This window comes from Carassius carassius, chromosome 34 (assembly GCF_963082965.1).
Source record: "Carassius carassius chromosome 34, fCarCar2.1, whole genome shotgun sequence".
Lineage (NCBI taxonomy): Eukaryota > Metazoa > Chordata > Actinopteri > Cypriniformes > Cyprinidae > Carassius > Carassius carassius.
In genome coordinates, this window is record NC_081788.1 from 21,265,718 (window position 1) to 21,282,819 (window position 17,102).

The window sequence follows — 17,102 nt, forward strand, 5'->3', positions numbered from 1 at the left end:
TAATCATTTAATACAAGTTCAGTAAAGTAACAACATTTTAGAAATAAAATTGCTTGTTTTTGCTCAATTTTGCCAACGAAAATCCAAATAAACAATTCCAAATAAACATCACAGCACTGTTTTGCGTCTCTGAGCAATGGACTGTGTTTACTTATTGTATGAATCAGCTTTAATTAATTTATCGTTTGAATGAATCGGTTGAATCTCAGTGACTCACTCATTAACTTCAAATATCAGTATTTAACGTTTTATGTCCGAAACAAAACATAAGGCCTTCTTATGCATCTGTAACTGCAGTTTAAATGCATCCATGTCCCATCTGAGATAGCTACATAAACTGTGTAAATATGTCTAAATGCTATTTCAGATGCAGATTCCAAAAATGTTTTCTTATGATGGAATGAAAGACACTACCGGATGAAGTGCTTCTTCTTACCCAAAAATATATGAACCCATATATGACTTTGGCAGACTTGCATGACTTTTGGCTTTTTTTCTGGTATGACTTTCAGACCACTGACTGAAGTTATTATGTGGACATAGTCAGTATTTGATGTGGATGAGAGGTCAAGCAAGACCACATCCGCACAAAAATTAAACTGCCCTTTCCATAATTCAAGGGACAGGACATATTTGGAGGCTGAAAGTTATGTGTGAAAGTCCGAAATGCTTTTTGTAATTTTTTGAGAAATGATTATGATGTAAGTTTTAGCTGTAATGATAATTAATTAAATTTCTTTAGACATAAAATTTTTTTCAACAGGTTTAATCAGACAATCTGCATGACATGGCTTCAATTATTGCTGCGTAATCATTCAAACAGTGACACATTATTTACATAAACACTATTTTACAGCAGTGTAATATATGGATAATATGGCTTTTGGAATGCAAACCTATCTGTCTATATCATTGTTAATGTAAGATGTAGAACAGGTTATAACGGCATTATATTTTATTTTTTTATTTTTATGTGTGTGTTTGTTTTTTGCCCCGTGTTATTATATATTTGCTATTTTTAAACACAAATAAACCTAAGCAATGCGTTTTATGAGCACGGTTTGAGGACCATAAAGACCGTCGAGTACAGTATGGTAGATGCACTTCTTCCTTTTGATCGATAGGTGGCGATCGTTTGCCCAAATGTGTCAAGATGCACAGAGGAGACAACCATCGAAGAGGAGTTCAGCATCTACCGTTGAATATAGCATTCAGCTAATACTGTCCTGTAAATAAAGACCAGCGTATATATTTTATACGCACAGACTGCCTGTATTTTGTCAGGTAAGATTAAATGTTTCTTTACACTTACAGTTCATTAGTGCAGTTCTAGAAGTACTATATGAGCTCAATACGACCCCGTCTCTTTTGTAACGTGTAAGGTCATTGATTCAAAGATTCGTGTTTATTAGCTAAGTTACTGTTTATTACTTTATCTTCTAACGTTACTTGCATAAACAGACCAGAAGACAATTTTGAACATTTATCCCTGATTTTTTGTCTGTGTTAGGGGGTTCTCAGATTTACTGTAGCAAGTAATTCATTCAGCATTTGTATAACAAAGACTAACCTTATTTTCAAAAGCAAACCAACCACTTAATCATAAATTTATATTAAAATGCACCTCTTTGCTTATCATTTTGTCTTAACTATAATTAGTCCCTCACCATGGCGACCGGTGCTGATGTGAGGGATATTCTGGAGCTGGCAGGAGGAGACAATGATTCAGGACACATCAGCAAGAAGGACTTCATCAACTCAGACAAGGTGACCTGTCACAGATGACACCATTAGACTTTCTGTGATGCGTGTTTTATCTTTGTATAATTGAGACAATTCTCATTCTGTTTGTTGCTGTAGAAAAAAGCCAAGAAAGTGACAGAGACACTAACCTTCAAAAGACCAGAAGGAATGCACAGAGAAGTTTATGCATTGCTATATTCAGATAAAAAGTAAGTTGGCATTCTCTGTTCAGCATTTTCACCTCACTGTTTTATTGTTATTATATTAATATTATTATATTATTATAGTTGTCTGTTTTAATGTAATGTATATCCTGTGATGGCAAATTTGAATTTTCAGCAGCCATTACTTCAGTCTTCAATGTCCATCACATGATACATCATAAATAATTTTAATTTGGTGCTCAGGGCACATTTCTTATTAATTAATATTAATGTTGAAAACAGTTGTGCTCCTTAGTATTTTTGTTCAAACCATGACACATTTTTCAGGATTCTTATATGAATAAAAAATTCAATAGAACAGCATTCATTTGAAATAGACATTTTTTTTGTAACATTTTACATGTATTTTGACCAATTTAATGCATCCTTGCTGAATAAAAATATTAACTTTAAAAAATATCTACTGACCCCAAACTTTTGAACTATTTTTTGTATATGTACAGGTGCTGGCCATATAATTAGAATATCATCAAAAAGTTGATTTCACTAATTCCATTCAAAAAGTGAAACTTGTATATTATATTAATTCATTACACACAGACTGATATATTTCAAATATTTATTTCTTTTAATTTTGATGATTATAACTGACAACTAAGGAAAATCCCAAATTCAGTATCTCAGAAAATTAGAGTATTACTTAAGACCAATACAAAGAAAGGATTTTTAGAAATCTTGGCCAACTGAAAAGTATGAGCATGTACAGCACTCAATCCTTAGTTGGGGCTCCTTTTTCCTGAATTACTGCAGCAAAGCGGCGTGGCATGGAGTCGATCAGTCTGTGGCACTGCTCAGGTGTTATGAGAGCCCAGGTTGCTCTGATAGTGGCCTTCAGCTTTTCGGCATTCTTAGGTCTGGCATATCGCATCTTCCGCTTCCCAATACCCCATAGATTTTCTATGGGGTTAAGGTCAGGCGAGTTTGCTGGCCAATTAAGAACAGGGATACCATGGTCCTTAAACCAGGTACTGGAAGCTCTGGCACTGTGAAAATGAAATCTGCATCTCCATAAAGTTGGTCAGCAGCAGGAAGCATGAAGTGCTCTTAAACTTCCTGGTATACAGCTGTGCTGACCTTGGACCTCAGAAAACACAGTGGACCAACACCAGCAGATGACATGGTACCGCAAACTATCACTGACTGTGGAAACTTTACACTGGACCTCAAGCAACGTGGATTGTGTGCCTCTCCTATCTTCTTCCAGACTCTGGGACCCTGATTTCCAAAGGAAATGCTAAACTTACTTTCATCAGAGAACATAACTTTGGACCACTCAGCAGCTGTCCAGTCCTTTTTGTCTTTAGCCCAGGCGAGACCCTTCTGACGCTGTCTGTTGTTCAAGAGTGGCTTGACACAAGGAATGCAACAGCTGAAACCCATGTCTTGCATACATCTGTGTGTAGTGGTTCTTGAAGCACTGACTCCAGCTGCAGTCCACTCTTTGTGAATCTCCCCCACATTTTTTAATAGGTTTTGTTTCACAATTCTCTCCAGGGTGCGGTTATCCTTATTACTTGTACACTTTTTTTCTACCACATCTTTTCCTTCCCTTCGCCTCTCTATTAATATGCTTGGACACAGAGCTCTGTGAACAGCCAGCCTCTTTTGCAATGATCTTTTGTGTCTTGCCCTCCTTGTACAAGGTGTCAGTGGTTGTCTTTTGGACAACTGTCAAGTCAGCAGTCTTCTCCATGATTGTGTAGCCTACAGAACTAGACTGAGAGACCATTTAAAGGCTTTGGAGGTGTTTTGAGTTAATTAGCTGATTAGAGTGTGGCACCAGGTGTCTTCAATATTGAACCTTTTCACAATATTCTAATTTTCTGAGATACTTTGATATTATTACACTGAAAATGACTGCACATAATTAAGTTTTAAATGGTTTTTCTTCTTGCAGTCGGGATGCCCCTCCCCTGTTACCGAGTGATACTACGCAAGGCTACCGGACAGTGAAAGCGAAACTGGGCTGTAAGAAAGTGAGGCCCTGGAAGTGGATGCCATTTTCTAATCCAGCCAGAAAAGATGGAGCCATCTTCCATCACTGGAGACGTGCAGCCGAGGAGGGAAAGGACTACCCATTTGCTCGCTTCAACAAGGTAGGAAAGAGAGGATGATATTGAAGAAAAGAGAAAAATTGCATGTTACTGAAAAATTATTCCTGTTTCAAGACTGTGCAGGTGCCTGTGTACTCCGAGCAGGAGTATCAGATGTATCTTCATGACGATGGTTGGACGAAAGCTGAAACGGATCACCTGTTCGACTTGAGCAAACGTTTCGACCTGCGGTTCATTGTTGTACATGATCGTTATGATCACCAACAGTACAGAGTAAATTTCTCTTTCATGATTCAGTTTTGTACTGAACATAAAAAAAAAATCCTCACTGATTTAATTGTTATTACTGTAGAAGCGCTCTGTGGAGGATCTTAAGGAGCGTTATTACAACATTTGTGGAAAACTGACAAAAGTTCGGGCAGGAACAGGGACAGAGCCGAAGATCTACATATTCGATGCTGGTCATGAGAGACGCAGGAAGGAGCAGCTCGAGAGACTTTTCAGCCGCACTCCAGAGCAGGTGAGAATGGTCAGACCAAGACCAATCTTTATCAGTCTGCATAATTATTGCAACAGTAATGCAGAAATGTAAAAATATTTTTGTTGATTATGAAACTGTGGTGGGATTAGACTGTGGCGGGTGCCAGATTTTTGGTAATTAATGGGACACACTGGATGTAATGGTGAAAGTTCATAATAAGTGATGGGTAAAAGCTTGATCCTATTTAGACAATGTACTTCCTTTTCTTTTCTGTAGGTGGCCGAAGAGGAATACCTGATCCAGGAGCTGAGGAAGATTGAGACACGCAAGAAGGAGCGTGAAAAGAAGTCCCAGGACCTCCAGAAGCTTATTACAGCTGCTGACACAACGACAGAGATGCGCAGAGCTGAACGCAAAGCCACCAAGAAGAAGCTGCCGCTGAAACGAGAGACAGAAAAAACTGTAATTATCTCTTTATTTTCCCCTCAAACTGTCTAAATTATTTTTTTTACCTTTCTGTGAAAGTAATAGTGGTTTGATGGGGTGGGATGGGGGTAGGCAACTATTTTCAATAGCAATCATCCTAGTTTTGCACTTTCTTTGCAAAAAGTAAAAAACTAAATAAAAAAATCTGTAAACTTTTATACTTTCTACCACTTGCTCTTCTAATACCTACTCTTCTGTCCAATGGCAGGTTGTTCCTGAAACTGCAGGCATCAAATTCCCAGACTTCAAATCTGCTGGTGTTTCACTACGGAGTCAGAGAGTAAGATCAGCTTAACACGTTTCGACAAAACTGACCCCTGATCCATTTCTTAATATATGATCTCTGCAGAATATTATGATGCATCCTTCTTCACTGCAGGAGCCTGTGGCGTTTAACTTCTCTCTCATTAGCCAGGAGTTGATTGATTCACCCAGTCATAGGTAGAATAATCTACCCACAGGAAGGCATTCCTCTTAAAGAGTAATGAAGGGAGGTTGCTCTATATAAAATGCATTAAGCATGGTACTGTGGTAGTGTATGACTCAGATGTGACTGGTCATCTGTTAGTCAGACTTGGGTGCATAAACATGTTTCGATCTGCCCTCTCTGAAGTGCATTTCAGGGGTATTATGAATGAAAGATGACCCCATTTTTATTCCATTGCTTCCCCTTTTCCCTACCATGTAGCCATCTGCGATTAAAGGTGTTAATGTTCCAGCTAGAGTTCCAACACCTCATAGATTAAGACACGAGTACACAAGTGCAACTTAAGTTTACTGAAAGTTTATTTGTACTTATAGATTTTGCTAACTAATGAATTTGTGTGTTTAGATGAAGCTACCCAGCTCAGTTGGACAGAAGAAAATAAAAGCAATTGAACAGATCCTGACGGAGCAAGGAGTGGGTGAGTAGCATTTTTATAAGCATTCCTTCTCTCTTCTGAATTCCTACCTATCATATGATTCTGTAGCCATTTCTACTGAACGGTGATATAATGGTTCAATCTAAAAATGGTATTGATTCTGAATCACAAGCTCTTCATTTCAATTCTAATTTGAATGAAATTGATTAATTTAGGAACATTTCAGTTATAATATTGATTTTGCTTGCATATTATGAAATTTTATTTTCTTACATCATGTGCATTTCTTGTATAAAAATACAAGTTATTGTATTATAAAGTTATTTAAAAATTATAAATCACATTAAGTATAGATATTGAGACTTTTTAATGGGGGTTATTAATTATTATTTTTAATAAACATTAATTAAATTAAAAATTAAATATTTTTAAGAATAATGAATATTTTATGGACCGGCTCAAAGCAGTTGTTCACTTGTGAAATGGATTGCTATGTTTGACCTTTGTTTGACTAAAAAGCACTTAAAAAAATAATAATTTGTGACTTCGATTACAGTGCTCATGATGTGCGCTATTGAATGCAGCCTGTTAGGACAAATCAATAGAAGCATACATTCATATAAATATATATGTATATATTTGTATTTTTTCCCATTATTTTGAGTACAGTTTCTTTTTAGGGTTTAGTTCAGATTTTAAACTGTGACCTTTTTTGCCATGGTGTGGAAAACACTGGCATATAGAATAAAATAAATGATTGATCATGGAATTTTTAGAATCAGTATTGGGATTGTTGAAAGGAAAACATTTTTACCCAGCTATAGTGTTCTTCACATTAACCTTCTAAAATCAACTACACAGTTCTTAACTAAAAATTTTGCTTTGAACCATCTCATAACGTATCCCTTATCCTTTCCTTAGACCTCAACCCCATGCCCACAGAGGAGATTGTGCAGATGTTTAATGAACTCCGCAGCGATCTGGTCCTGGTTTATGAGTTGAAGCAGGCCTACAGTAACTGTGAGTACGAACAGCAGATGTTGCGGCACCGCTATGATGCTCTGCTAAGAGCAGGGGGCGCCGTTACACCACTGAGTGAGAGCAGTGGAGCACCTGACAGTCAATCCTGGCCCAGCATCGATGACATCAAAACTGAAGCCAAAGAGCAGATTATTGATGTGGTTGGAGCTCCACTCACTCCAAATTCGGTGAGTTTTCAGAGGGAAGTACCTATACGTGCCAATCTGTAAATTGCAATTACTTAATAAATTATTGGCTTGGTAATTTTTATGATAGACCTGCTTTAGTGATAGACCTCAACAAGCATCATCATGCTATTTGATCTCCTTTTAAACATTAAAAATATTTATTTAAATATTTGAAATTCAAATTCAGTTGTTTTCATATTTTTTTCATATGTATTTATTTTTTTGATTATACGTCATCTACTGATGTATTGATTCAAAGCATAAATTATTGTACAAAATTATACGTTTTTAATGTTTTTAAATGCCTGATGAATGTGATTTTTAAAATTTGCAATTCCACTGGCATTAATATTTCAACATGGTTTCTTCTCTTTGCACAGCGCAAGCGCAGAGAATCTGCCTCAAGTTCCTCATCTATTAAGAAGGTGAAGAAACCGTGACATAAATGACTTTGTAAACTAAATTGGAAATTTTTTGGAAGAGGATAAGAGAGGTTTGTGGAGCTCTCTTAAGTGATTGCCTGCTTCAGGGTCAGACGGTGAGGTTGTGGTTACAGGTCCTCTGTTATCTGCTCTTTTGATGACCGCTCTCTCTGTTAATGTGTTCAACACAATGACTACCCTCTCCATCCACCACCCTTCAATCCCACATGCTTCCCTCCTCGCACCATTCTCAAGACCAAACCTGTACCATGACACAGACCACACTTGACAACCTATTCCATTATACCACCTCTTCTGTCCAACCAGGCAGCCCAAACCCAGATGAACTGTAAATTGTCAGAAAGCTAATCAGCACATGGCAAGACAGAAGGAAGTAGACAGATAAAAAGAAAAGTCTGCTTGTCTGTCTGAAATGAACGTATGCTGGACAGATGGTATGAGTGATTCTGGATCTTGTTTGCTGAATTTATTAAAAAGTATGTTTGCTTTTTGGCTGCATATCGAAACAGAAGGCTCTGGAAAAACGTTTCATTTTTTGGAGGTGTCCCTATCTAACTAGTGTCTTTAAATTTGCCATTCTGATTTGCCTGTTTTCATTTACAGTCCTGCGTTTTTCTCAGAAGAGCTGTGAACGGGGTGTCATGAATCTCAAATAGATGCTCTTCTATATTGACTTCATTACCTGTAAAATGTCATTATGTTTAATAAATGTTTTTTTTCTCCCTAAATGTTTCCCTTTTAATTTGTGAAAGTTTAATGAAATTAAAACAATGAAATAGAATATTCATATATTGTGACCTTGATTCAGTGTTGTAATATGACTGCTATTTAGGTTATGGACTGGTTTAGATTAAATTTGAAAACAAATGTAGTAGTAAAAACACTAAAGCTATCGTTAAAATGTTCTCCATCATCTGGCAGTGAAGCTGAAAGCGTTAACTAAACACACCCATGCGTTGATTTGCTCCGTGAGATCCGTGTATTAACGCTCCGCATTTGAGTCGCTCTCATAGACTGTCGCTCTGCGCGTTTTAAATGAGCTGTCAAATGCGTTAATCAAAAACGTGAACTGCGCGAGATCTCCCGCCACTTCATGAATTTGGCGCGATAAAGACATCTCTAGTAAATCCATTACAGTATTGAACGTGACAGGAAACATTTATAATTTGCACGTCAACTCTGTAAACCCGTGATAAATTTAATTTATTCGAGACAGTAAAAGCGGTAGTGACCCTCTCAGTCGATAGCATAACAGACTTTCTGACTGAAATGTTTCTTAAAGGTTTGCAATTAAAATGTATTTTATATGACAAATATATTTTAATTTAAAAGTTAACAACTTGTTTATCTTTAGTTCAAATGTATTTTATTAAAATAGATAAAAATGAGTTAACAGGCCATCAACACCAAAGACTAAGTCTAACTTAAAGTTTTAACTTTTGTTCCGATTCTTAAAATGGGTAAAAGTCCAAACCACAGCTATAACCATAACTTTACAATTTGTTACAATTCTATGAGAATATTAAGTCCTCCGGTATTCCTATTATGCCAGAGAGGAACTTGCCTAATGATTTTGGCTTTGAAAAGGCCCTTCTCACCAAGAATGGTAAGCATAAATATTACTATAAAGTCCCATATTGTAATATGTCTCTTTGAAAACAATATTAGCGTTCACACCACTGATGATAACGTACTGTTTATCATAAGTGTGTGCACTGCAGCAGTTCTGTCTTTTGACCGATGGCCGATCAGTGTTTATGTCGTTCATCACCTGGGAAAAAGTGTTCTGAATGAGATTCCAACTATGTCGTTCCTTGTTTCATCATCTTTATACTTGTGGCGTGGACTGACTTGTTCTCATAAAGTTCTCGTTGGGAGACACAATATAAATGTATATGCAATATCACACTGCTATTTTTAATGCACTAATTCTATACAGGGGAAGTCATTATAGACCAAAACCAAAGCTTTAGGCTTTTTTGGGTTACCAAGCAATGCACAGAAACAGAGTAAGTAATTAGATTCTGTAAGTTTTAACTATTTTATAAGCTCTCTTAACATTTTTTTAAATATGAGGTAAGTGGTAGTGTCCACAAGAAAATAATTAATCCTCATATTTCTTGCCTGACTTTAGATAAAGCGGCTTCCAATGGTACCTGAGGAAAGCTGGCAGCTGTGATCTGTGAGAGGAAGGAAAGTGGAAAACAGTGTTAAGTTGATTCTTGGTGTCTATATTTCATTTTGGGAATTGGCTTGTAAATCCTGACGTATGATCTATGGTGGCCATCTTTCCAACCGAAAGATGATCCTTCTTTTCCCCTCTTTCTTCTTCAATGTTTCTTTTCATCACTTTGTGATGGCTCCATCACATTACAGCAAACCCATTTATCAAACGTGTTACTAAGCAAATCTCATTTCAAAATTTTGAATGGGCATTTGTGTCATTCTCAGATGAGGATGAACTTCATGTGAACAGTCTTATTTCTTTCCTGTCATGCTTTTCATGTTTTTTTTTTCTTGAATGTGGGGTAAACTGCTTGCGTTCATGTTAATGTATCTTTGGGAGCCCAAACAGGGTCAATGCATTGCTACCCATGTGAAAATGTAAATGGCTGAGCATTCCTCCTCATTGGGACACCAGATGTAAGGGGATGGAGAGGTAAAAGGCATCGAGCAGAACCCTGGTGGAGTGGTTTATTATCCAGACGAAGAAGTGATGGTGTGAAACGAGAGCTCTTTATCAGAGGCACTGAAGTAGAGAAGATCTTTTTAATCATGGCCTAAGAGGGGTGAAGGTTTTTTTATCATAATTGAAGTCTTTCCAGGGCTAATTTTGGCTATACGTCATTGTCTGAGAGCATGAAGCAGATGGCGGTGGGGATATGATAGAGAAGAGTTAGTCAGGAAAAAGACAACTTGAGGTCTGTCATCGAAGGAGCGAGGCTTCATACAGTTTTCATCACTCTATCATAATGCATAGATCTTCATCACTGTCAGATGATGATAATGATCTGTAATTGAACTTCAAAGTACATGTTCTGAAAGGGTAAAACTCACTAAAAAATCTTACATACGTCTGATTTTTTTTTTTGAACATCAACATGTGAGTTATTCTCCAAGAAAGACAATGTAAATCTTTATTCAAGTCACAGTGGACTTGAATTCAGATTTGAGAAGCAATAGTGGACGTCAGTGGAAAGGTCATATTCAAGGTCAAGGAAAGGTCAGTGTAGAACATTTCAGCTTCCTTTTACCTGTTAGATGAAGTTACTGTCCCAGTCGCCAGCTAGTAGTTACTGTGTGCTTACGGCCAGTTTTAACAACGTGATCTCATGAGAATACGTGTATTTTTACGTTAAATGTGGTTCTACCACACATACATTTACTTACGTTTTCATGCACATAAAAACGTACAACTTAGACGTATTTATAGCAGTAAAACGTACAAATACTTACGTGTTAGCAGCTAAAAAAACGTAAATAATCTAACGTAAAGTGTGCATTTATATGAATTCCCATGTATTAATATTAAAATCGTGGCTTTAATGATTTAAATCTGTTGTATTTAATTGTCATATCAATAAATGTTTTTATTGAATTTATTGAAAGCAGTTTACTCATCTACTTAATAGGAAATAACATTTCTGTGCATGCTGCAAACCATAGATACACAAAAGCACAGCATACAATTACAAATCACATCCATTTTATTTGTTTGCTGTACTCCATATCTTTAGAATCCAGATGTTTGCAAGGAACATATCCATATCAATCGATCTTCATCTTCATTCTCAGCAACAGCGTCCGTCACAGTCAAAGCCCGCGCCACAGTCAAAGCCCGCGCTCGTTATGATTCGAATTTGAAAATAGCGCCAGTGCGCCACAGGAACGTTACGACATGGTTTACGGCACTAATATCGAACTCTCATTGGTTCTCACATAATTCGTCACAGATTGCGACATGTCGTGTTTCAGTTGATAGAGTGCGCCAGTGCGCCTTCACGGAGAGAAGACAGATTCATAATTTCACGGATTAATAAATTAAATTCTGCTCTGTACCCTATAAAAACTATTACCTCCAGAGAGGACTGCGACTGGAACTCATTTTCATTTGAACTACTTTTGGTACCACTTTTGATATTTGACATTATGTTTGTTTGTCTGTTATTTGTTTATTTATAACAGTAACGTTATGTAGTTTTAAGAAATGGTTATGGGTAGGTTTAGGGGTAGGTGTAAGATTAACGTTAGTGGCTCAAAATAACGTTTTAATGTTATATTTTTACTAAAATTGTGTTTTATTATGTTTTATTCTTTTAACATTCTGTATAAAATGGGTAGGTTTAGGTTCGGATGAGGTATAGGGATCTTAAATTTATCAAAAAAAAAATTATAAAAAGGGAAAATATACATAAATATTTTTAAAAAAAATCCGATACGCATTGAAAAGCAGCTTCATGAGCAAATTTCTATGGATAACTGACTGGTCAGAGAACACATTCTATCTGTACGTATTTGAGGTTGTTTTTACGTAAATTTCGATACGTATCGAACCTGTAATTACGTCCAGATAATACGTAAATGACACTGTAAATACGTAAAGGCACATACTTATTGGACAGTTTTAATTTACGTCTAAATATGTACGTTTTGATTGTGAGATCAGGCTGGTTTTAACCACCCCAGTCTGCTTTGGACCATCAATATCCATGCCCTTAAGACAGAAAAGAAGTGTTATTAAATGGGGAGAGACTGTCTCTCTGGAGAAAACTTGTTATTCACTCAGTAGGACACCTTGGTAAGTAGAGGGGAAACATAATTGGAGAACGACATTAAAGGGGTGGTTCGGGATTTTTGACATCGGACCTCATTTTTAGGTCAGCCTGGTTGTTATTCATCAGTGGAGACATTTTAAAAAAAAAATTATCCAGTCCTTATATTTGGATAGTTGGCCGATGCTAGGCTAGCGCGAGTCAATGGGTATATGTTAGCCAGCCATTAAAAACCGTTTTACCCACTCCACAGTGCACCAAACGCAAATCAATTATAACACTAGACTATCGATGCAAGTGTCCGTTGATAGAATAATGTTAGAAATCAAACTTAACTTTCATCTCAATGATCCTAAAGGAACTAGTTTCTCAGCAGCTGCGGAATTTTACTTTGCTCCGGTTAGTAATGCGGCAAAAAGTAAACACAGAACAGAAGCGCACTACAGTCGTTACATCCAGCTAACCGGCTCACTCGGTTGCCTAGGTAATCAATATCACTCCGCTGCTGCTGTCGACAAGGCTTATGATTACAGGGAACAAATTATAACTAATGCAATGTGATGAAAGGTAAGTTTGATTTCTAACATTATTCTATCAACGGACATTTGCATCGATAGTCTAGTGTTATAATTGATTTGCGTTTGGTGCACTGTGGAGCGGGTAAAACGGTTTTTAATGGCTGGCTAACATGTACCCATTGACTCGCGCTAGCCTAGCATCGGCTATCTATCCAAATATAAAGACTGGATAATTAAAAAAAAAAATGTCTCCACTGATGAATAACAACCAGGCTGACTTAAAAATGAGGTCCGATGTCAAAAATCCCGAACCATCCCTTTAAGCATTTTTATGAAAAATAATGCAGAACTGTTTAGATAAGTTGATTTTTGGTTATAGTTTTTGCAGCCCAACTGTTTTCAACATTGATTTGTTTCTTAAACACCAAATCAGCATATTAGAATGATTTCTGAAGGATCATGTGACCCCGAAGACTGGAGTAATGGATGCTGAAAATTCAGCCTTTCTATCACGGGAATAAATATATATATTTTTTAAATATATTGAAACAGACAAAATAATTGACATTGTCATATTTCACAGTATTACTGTTTTTAATGTATTTTTCAAATAAATGCAGCCTAATATTCATCAGATGTATTTAAATTAACCATTTTCTTTATATACAATATTTAATGGCTATTTAATTGTGTATGCTCAGTTAATCTTTAAAAACAGTAATATTGTAACAGTTACATATAAACTTAAGCACATTTCAAAATGAATATGTTTTTTTATGCTATACATTATAACTTCTAAATTCATTCATAGCACTGAAGACTCAATTTAGGTTTTATGCTTACAAAAATATTTTATCTGTAATTTTAATATTTGCCATTTATCAGTGATGGGTCATAAAAAATAATTATCATTACATCCATAACAAACATATGCAAACAAGAATCTTACCCTTTGGAAAGCATTAACAGGATAAAGGAAATGCTTTTGAAGTGACACTGACAAGCTTTTACTCACCCTGTTAAGTAAAACATTAAGTTAATTTAGAGAAAGCTGTTTCTGTCCCATCTAGCAGCCAAGCCAAAGAAGCAGATGGCTGTGAGCAAGACGGAGAGTAGTTATTCTGCTCTATCCCTTTGACCAGCACTGCCTCAATTATCAGACTGACGTTTCATTAGCTCCAGCAGCAGATGTCACAGTGGAGGAGCACTCAAGTGTGGTGAGAAGAAGTAAAGGTAAAAATAACTCATGTTAGTTGCTATAACCTAGGCTGCTAATTTTAGGAACCATTATATTAATCCTAAAATTGCCTGAGGCAGGGTTACATATGCTATCAAAGCCTGTGGAAATTTAGTTGGTGGTAGAAACAGGCTTTGCGTGTGTACTCTGAGAGAGGTTATCGCAGGGCTAAGCCCAGGGAAAGTGGCAGATTTAAAGGATTCAACCCCAAGATGCTGTTGAGCTATCACGGATGACAGGCGTCTTCCTCTACTGTCAATTTCAGCAAGAGATTAAACCCAAGAATAAAGCTTGGACCATAAAATATACAAAAGACTTTGTTACCTCTTGTCAAGATTTTGTCATATCTCTGAACCATCATTTGAATTTCACTTTTGAGTCCAGTGATATTAATTGCTTTTATATCTACAAACAGATTGTTGTTTACATGGCCTCGGATGAGCGAGGCGGACTTATCAATTCACTAAAGTCACTAAAGTGTAATCTTCGGTCCTTCCCAGTGTAAAGAAAATCAATACGTTCAGCTGGAATCCCGAGCAGTGGGGTTAATTACAGCTCAGGGTGCTTGTAGAAAGACAAGATGAATTGGGATTGGTTGGTCAGATTGGAATACGGTTGTGTTTAAAACATTGTTTAAAGATTTATAACAGTTAATCTTACATTTTGTATAAGATGTATTCGTAGATGATGTTTTGGAGAAACAAAACAAAACAAAAATATGAGACAAAAGTCAAAATTATGACATACTAGATCATAATTATGAGATAAAAAATTGAAATACACAAAAATAAGGCAATTAAATGGAACACATTTTTAAATTATGGCTTTTTATCTCAAATGTCTTAATGGTAGCCTTTATATGTAATAATTATGATGTTTTCTTATGTAATGTCAATCTTAATCATAATATTTTGACCGACTTTGACGCATAATTTAAAAAAATCTCATAACAGGGTTTCTACACATTTTCCATTTCAGAATTGCATACTTTTCCAGACTTCTCTGTAGAGTTTTCAGACCCTATTTCATTGTGAAAAATGAATGATTAAAGGTAAAAATTCACAATTTTGAATTCACAATCTGATACTCTCACAATACTGCAAATATTGCTGTCACAATGAGAGTAAAAATCCACCAAGCACAGGGCAATGGTGACACTTAATTCTGCTCAGCTGAAAATTTTACATTATAATATAGGTTTGATATGATTTCACACTTTTTCATGAAAAACTCTCTGCTTTTATGATGCATTTAAATTTTAGAAATTCTAAATTTTATGCTTTAGAAAACAGAATACAGCAATAGAAAACAGTGATTTGTTTTATTTAAAAAAAAAAAATTCCATGCTTTTCCAGACCTGGAAAATACTAAAATAAAATTGCATATTTTTTCAAGCTGTGTAGGAACCTGTTACAAACACACCAGGTTCCACCTCCACTCACTCACAGCGCATGCCCTCACCGGAATACTAATCACTTCCACCTGACCCTCATCACGACCCAATCACATCAGCACTATAAATACCACACACATGCACTCAGCATCCGGTCTCGTTCGCGACAAGGTCTTACCTGTATGCTAACTCTAAGGACTAACTCTTCCTCTACTTACCACTCTCCAACGATCCTCCGAAGATTCAAGTCTCCATCATGCATGTGTGTGGTATACCTCTCTCCTTTGACTTCTTCACCCCGCTTTCACGGATCCATTCATCACTCTACCCAGCACTACCCGCTCCTCTGCTTGTGCCTTCAATAAAACTATTTTGCTATTACTCCTCAGCCTCCCAGGTATTCTGTAACAGAAGACCAGCCCAACACCGCTTGGCACAAGCATGAGCCTCATGGACCCCTTTCAAGATCTGGTCGATGCACTCTGTAGGACACTCACAGCTCAACCTGCATCCCCAACACCAGCGAGCACTTCCGTCAACGATGCCAGCACTTCCTCACCTTCCGTTCACGCCAGTCCCATGGCCAGGCCGGCGCCCTACTCTGGTTCGGTGGAGGAGTGCAGCGGATTCCTCCTTCAATCCTCGCTGGTCCTGGAGATGCAACCGCACTTATACCCCACAGAGAGATCCAAGGTAGCATTTGTAATTTCTCAACTGCAAGGTAAAGCACTACTGTGGGTAGATTCTATATGGTCTCAAAATAACCCAGTTATCCAGTCTTATTCCAGCTTCATCGACCATTTCCAAGAAGTTTTTGGCAGACCAGCTTGGGACTCGTCAATTGGTGAGAAGCTGTATAATCTCAAACAGGGAAAAATGTCTGTCAATGAATATGCCCTTCAGTGGATGGAACGAACAGGCTTTACTGACTACCTACCGTCAGGGATTGGAACTTCAAGTGCGGTTGCATCTCGCTGCATACTAGGACATCATCGGGCTTGAACGGTTCATCCAGCTTTCCATCCGCTTTGCCACCCGTATGCAGTCGTGCTTAGAAGAGCACCAGGGCCAGGCGTATTCCACCTCACCACTCTGCCGACCAGAGGCCGTCAGCTCCCCAGAACCAGCCAACGAACCCATGCTAGTGGACTCATATCGACTCTCAATGGCTGAAAGACAAAGACGGCTGGCCCAGAATCTTTGCCTCTACTGTGCAGCCCCGGGGCATACCATCACTGTATGCCCCGTCCGTCCTCCTTGTCCCATGGTGAGTGCCATTCTCCCTTCAAAATACCAAATGAAACCACTCACCACTGTTGTGACACTTACTGCCGCTGACATCTCTCTTCCAGTGTCCGCCCTCCTCGATTCTGGGTCAGCCGGCAACTCCATCTCTGGTGCCCTCTGCCGTCAACTCAAACTCGCTACCACGGCAACGCCGTCAGCCTACCAAGTCCACACAATTACCGGCAGGCCGTTGAGTAGAAGATGTGTACGTCATAGTGTGGGTCCCATTTCCCTCCAAACCGGACTACTCCACCACGAGGAGATCCATCTGCTGGTTCTGGAGGAATCCACTGCTGACGTCATTCTAGGGTGCCCGTGGTTGGAGCAGCACAATCCTGTCATCTCCTGAAAAACGGGCGAAGTCCTGAAGTGGGGCGACGCCTGTTTCAAGAG

General features: G+C 37.7%; 1 protein-coding gene across 1 annotated transcript; it reads left to right on the forward strand.

Moving 5' to 3' along the window:
- Positions 1–1,617: 1,617 nt before the first annotated feature.
- LOC132114719 (DNA methyltransferase 1-associated protein 1-like) lies at positions 1,618–8,283 on the forward strand. Its single transcript, XM_059522998.1, has 10 exons — positions 1,618–1,767; positions 1,861–1,952; positions 3,865–4,063; positions 4,136–4,294; positions 4,374–4,541; positions 4,779–4,964; positions 5,197–5,268; positions 5,821–5,893; positions 6,773–7,059; positions 7,440–8,283. Exons 1-10 carry the CDS (start codon positions 1,669–1,671, stop codon positions 7,497–7,499), a joined length of 1,395 nt encoding a protein of 464 aa, XP_059378981.1. The 5' UTR covers positions 1,618–1,668; the 3' UTR covers positions 7,500–8,283.
- Positions 8,284–17,102: the final 8,819 nt, after the last annotated feature.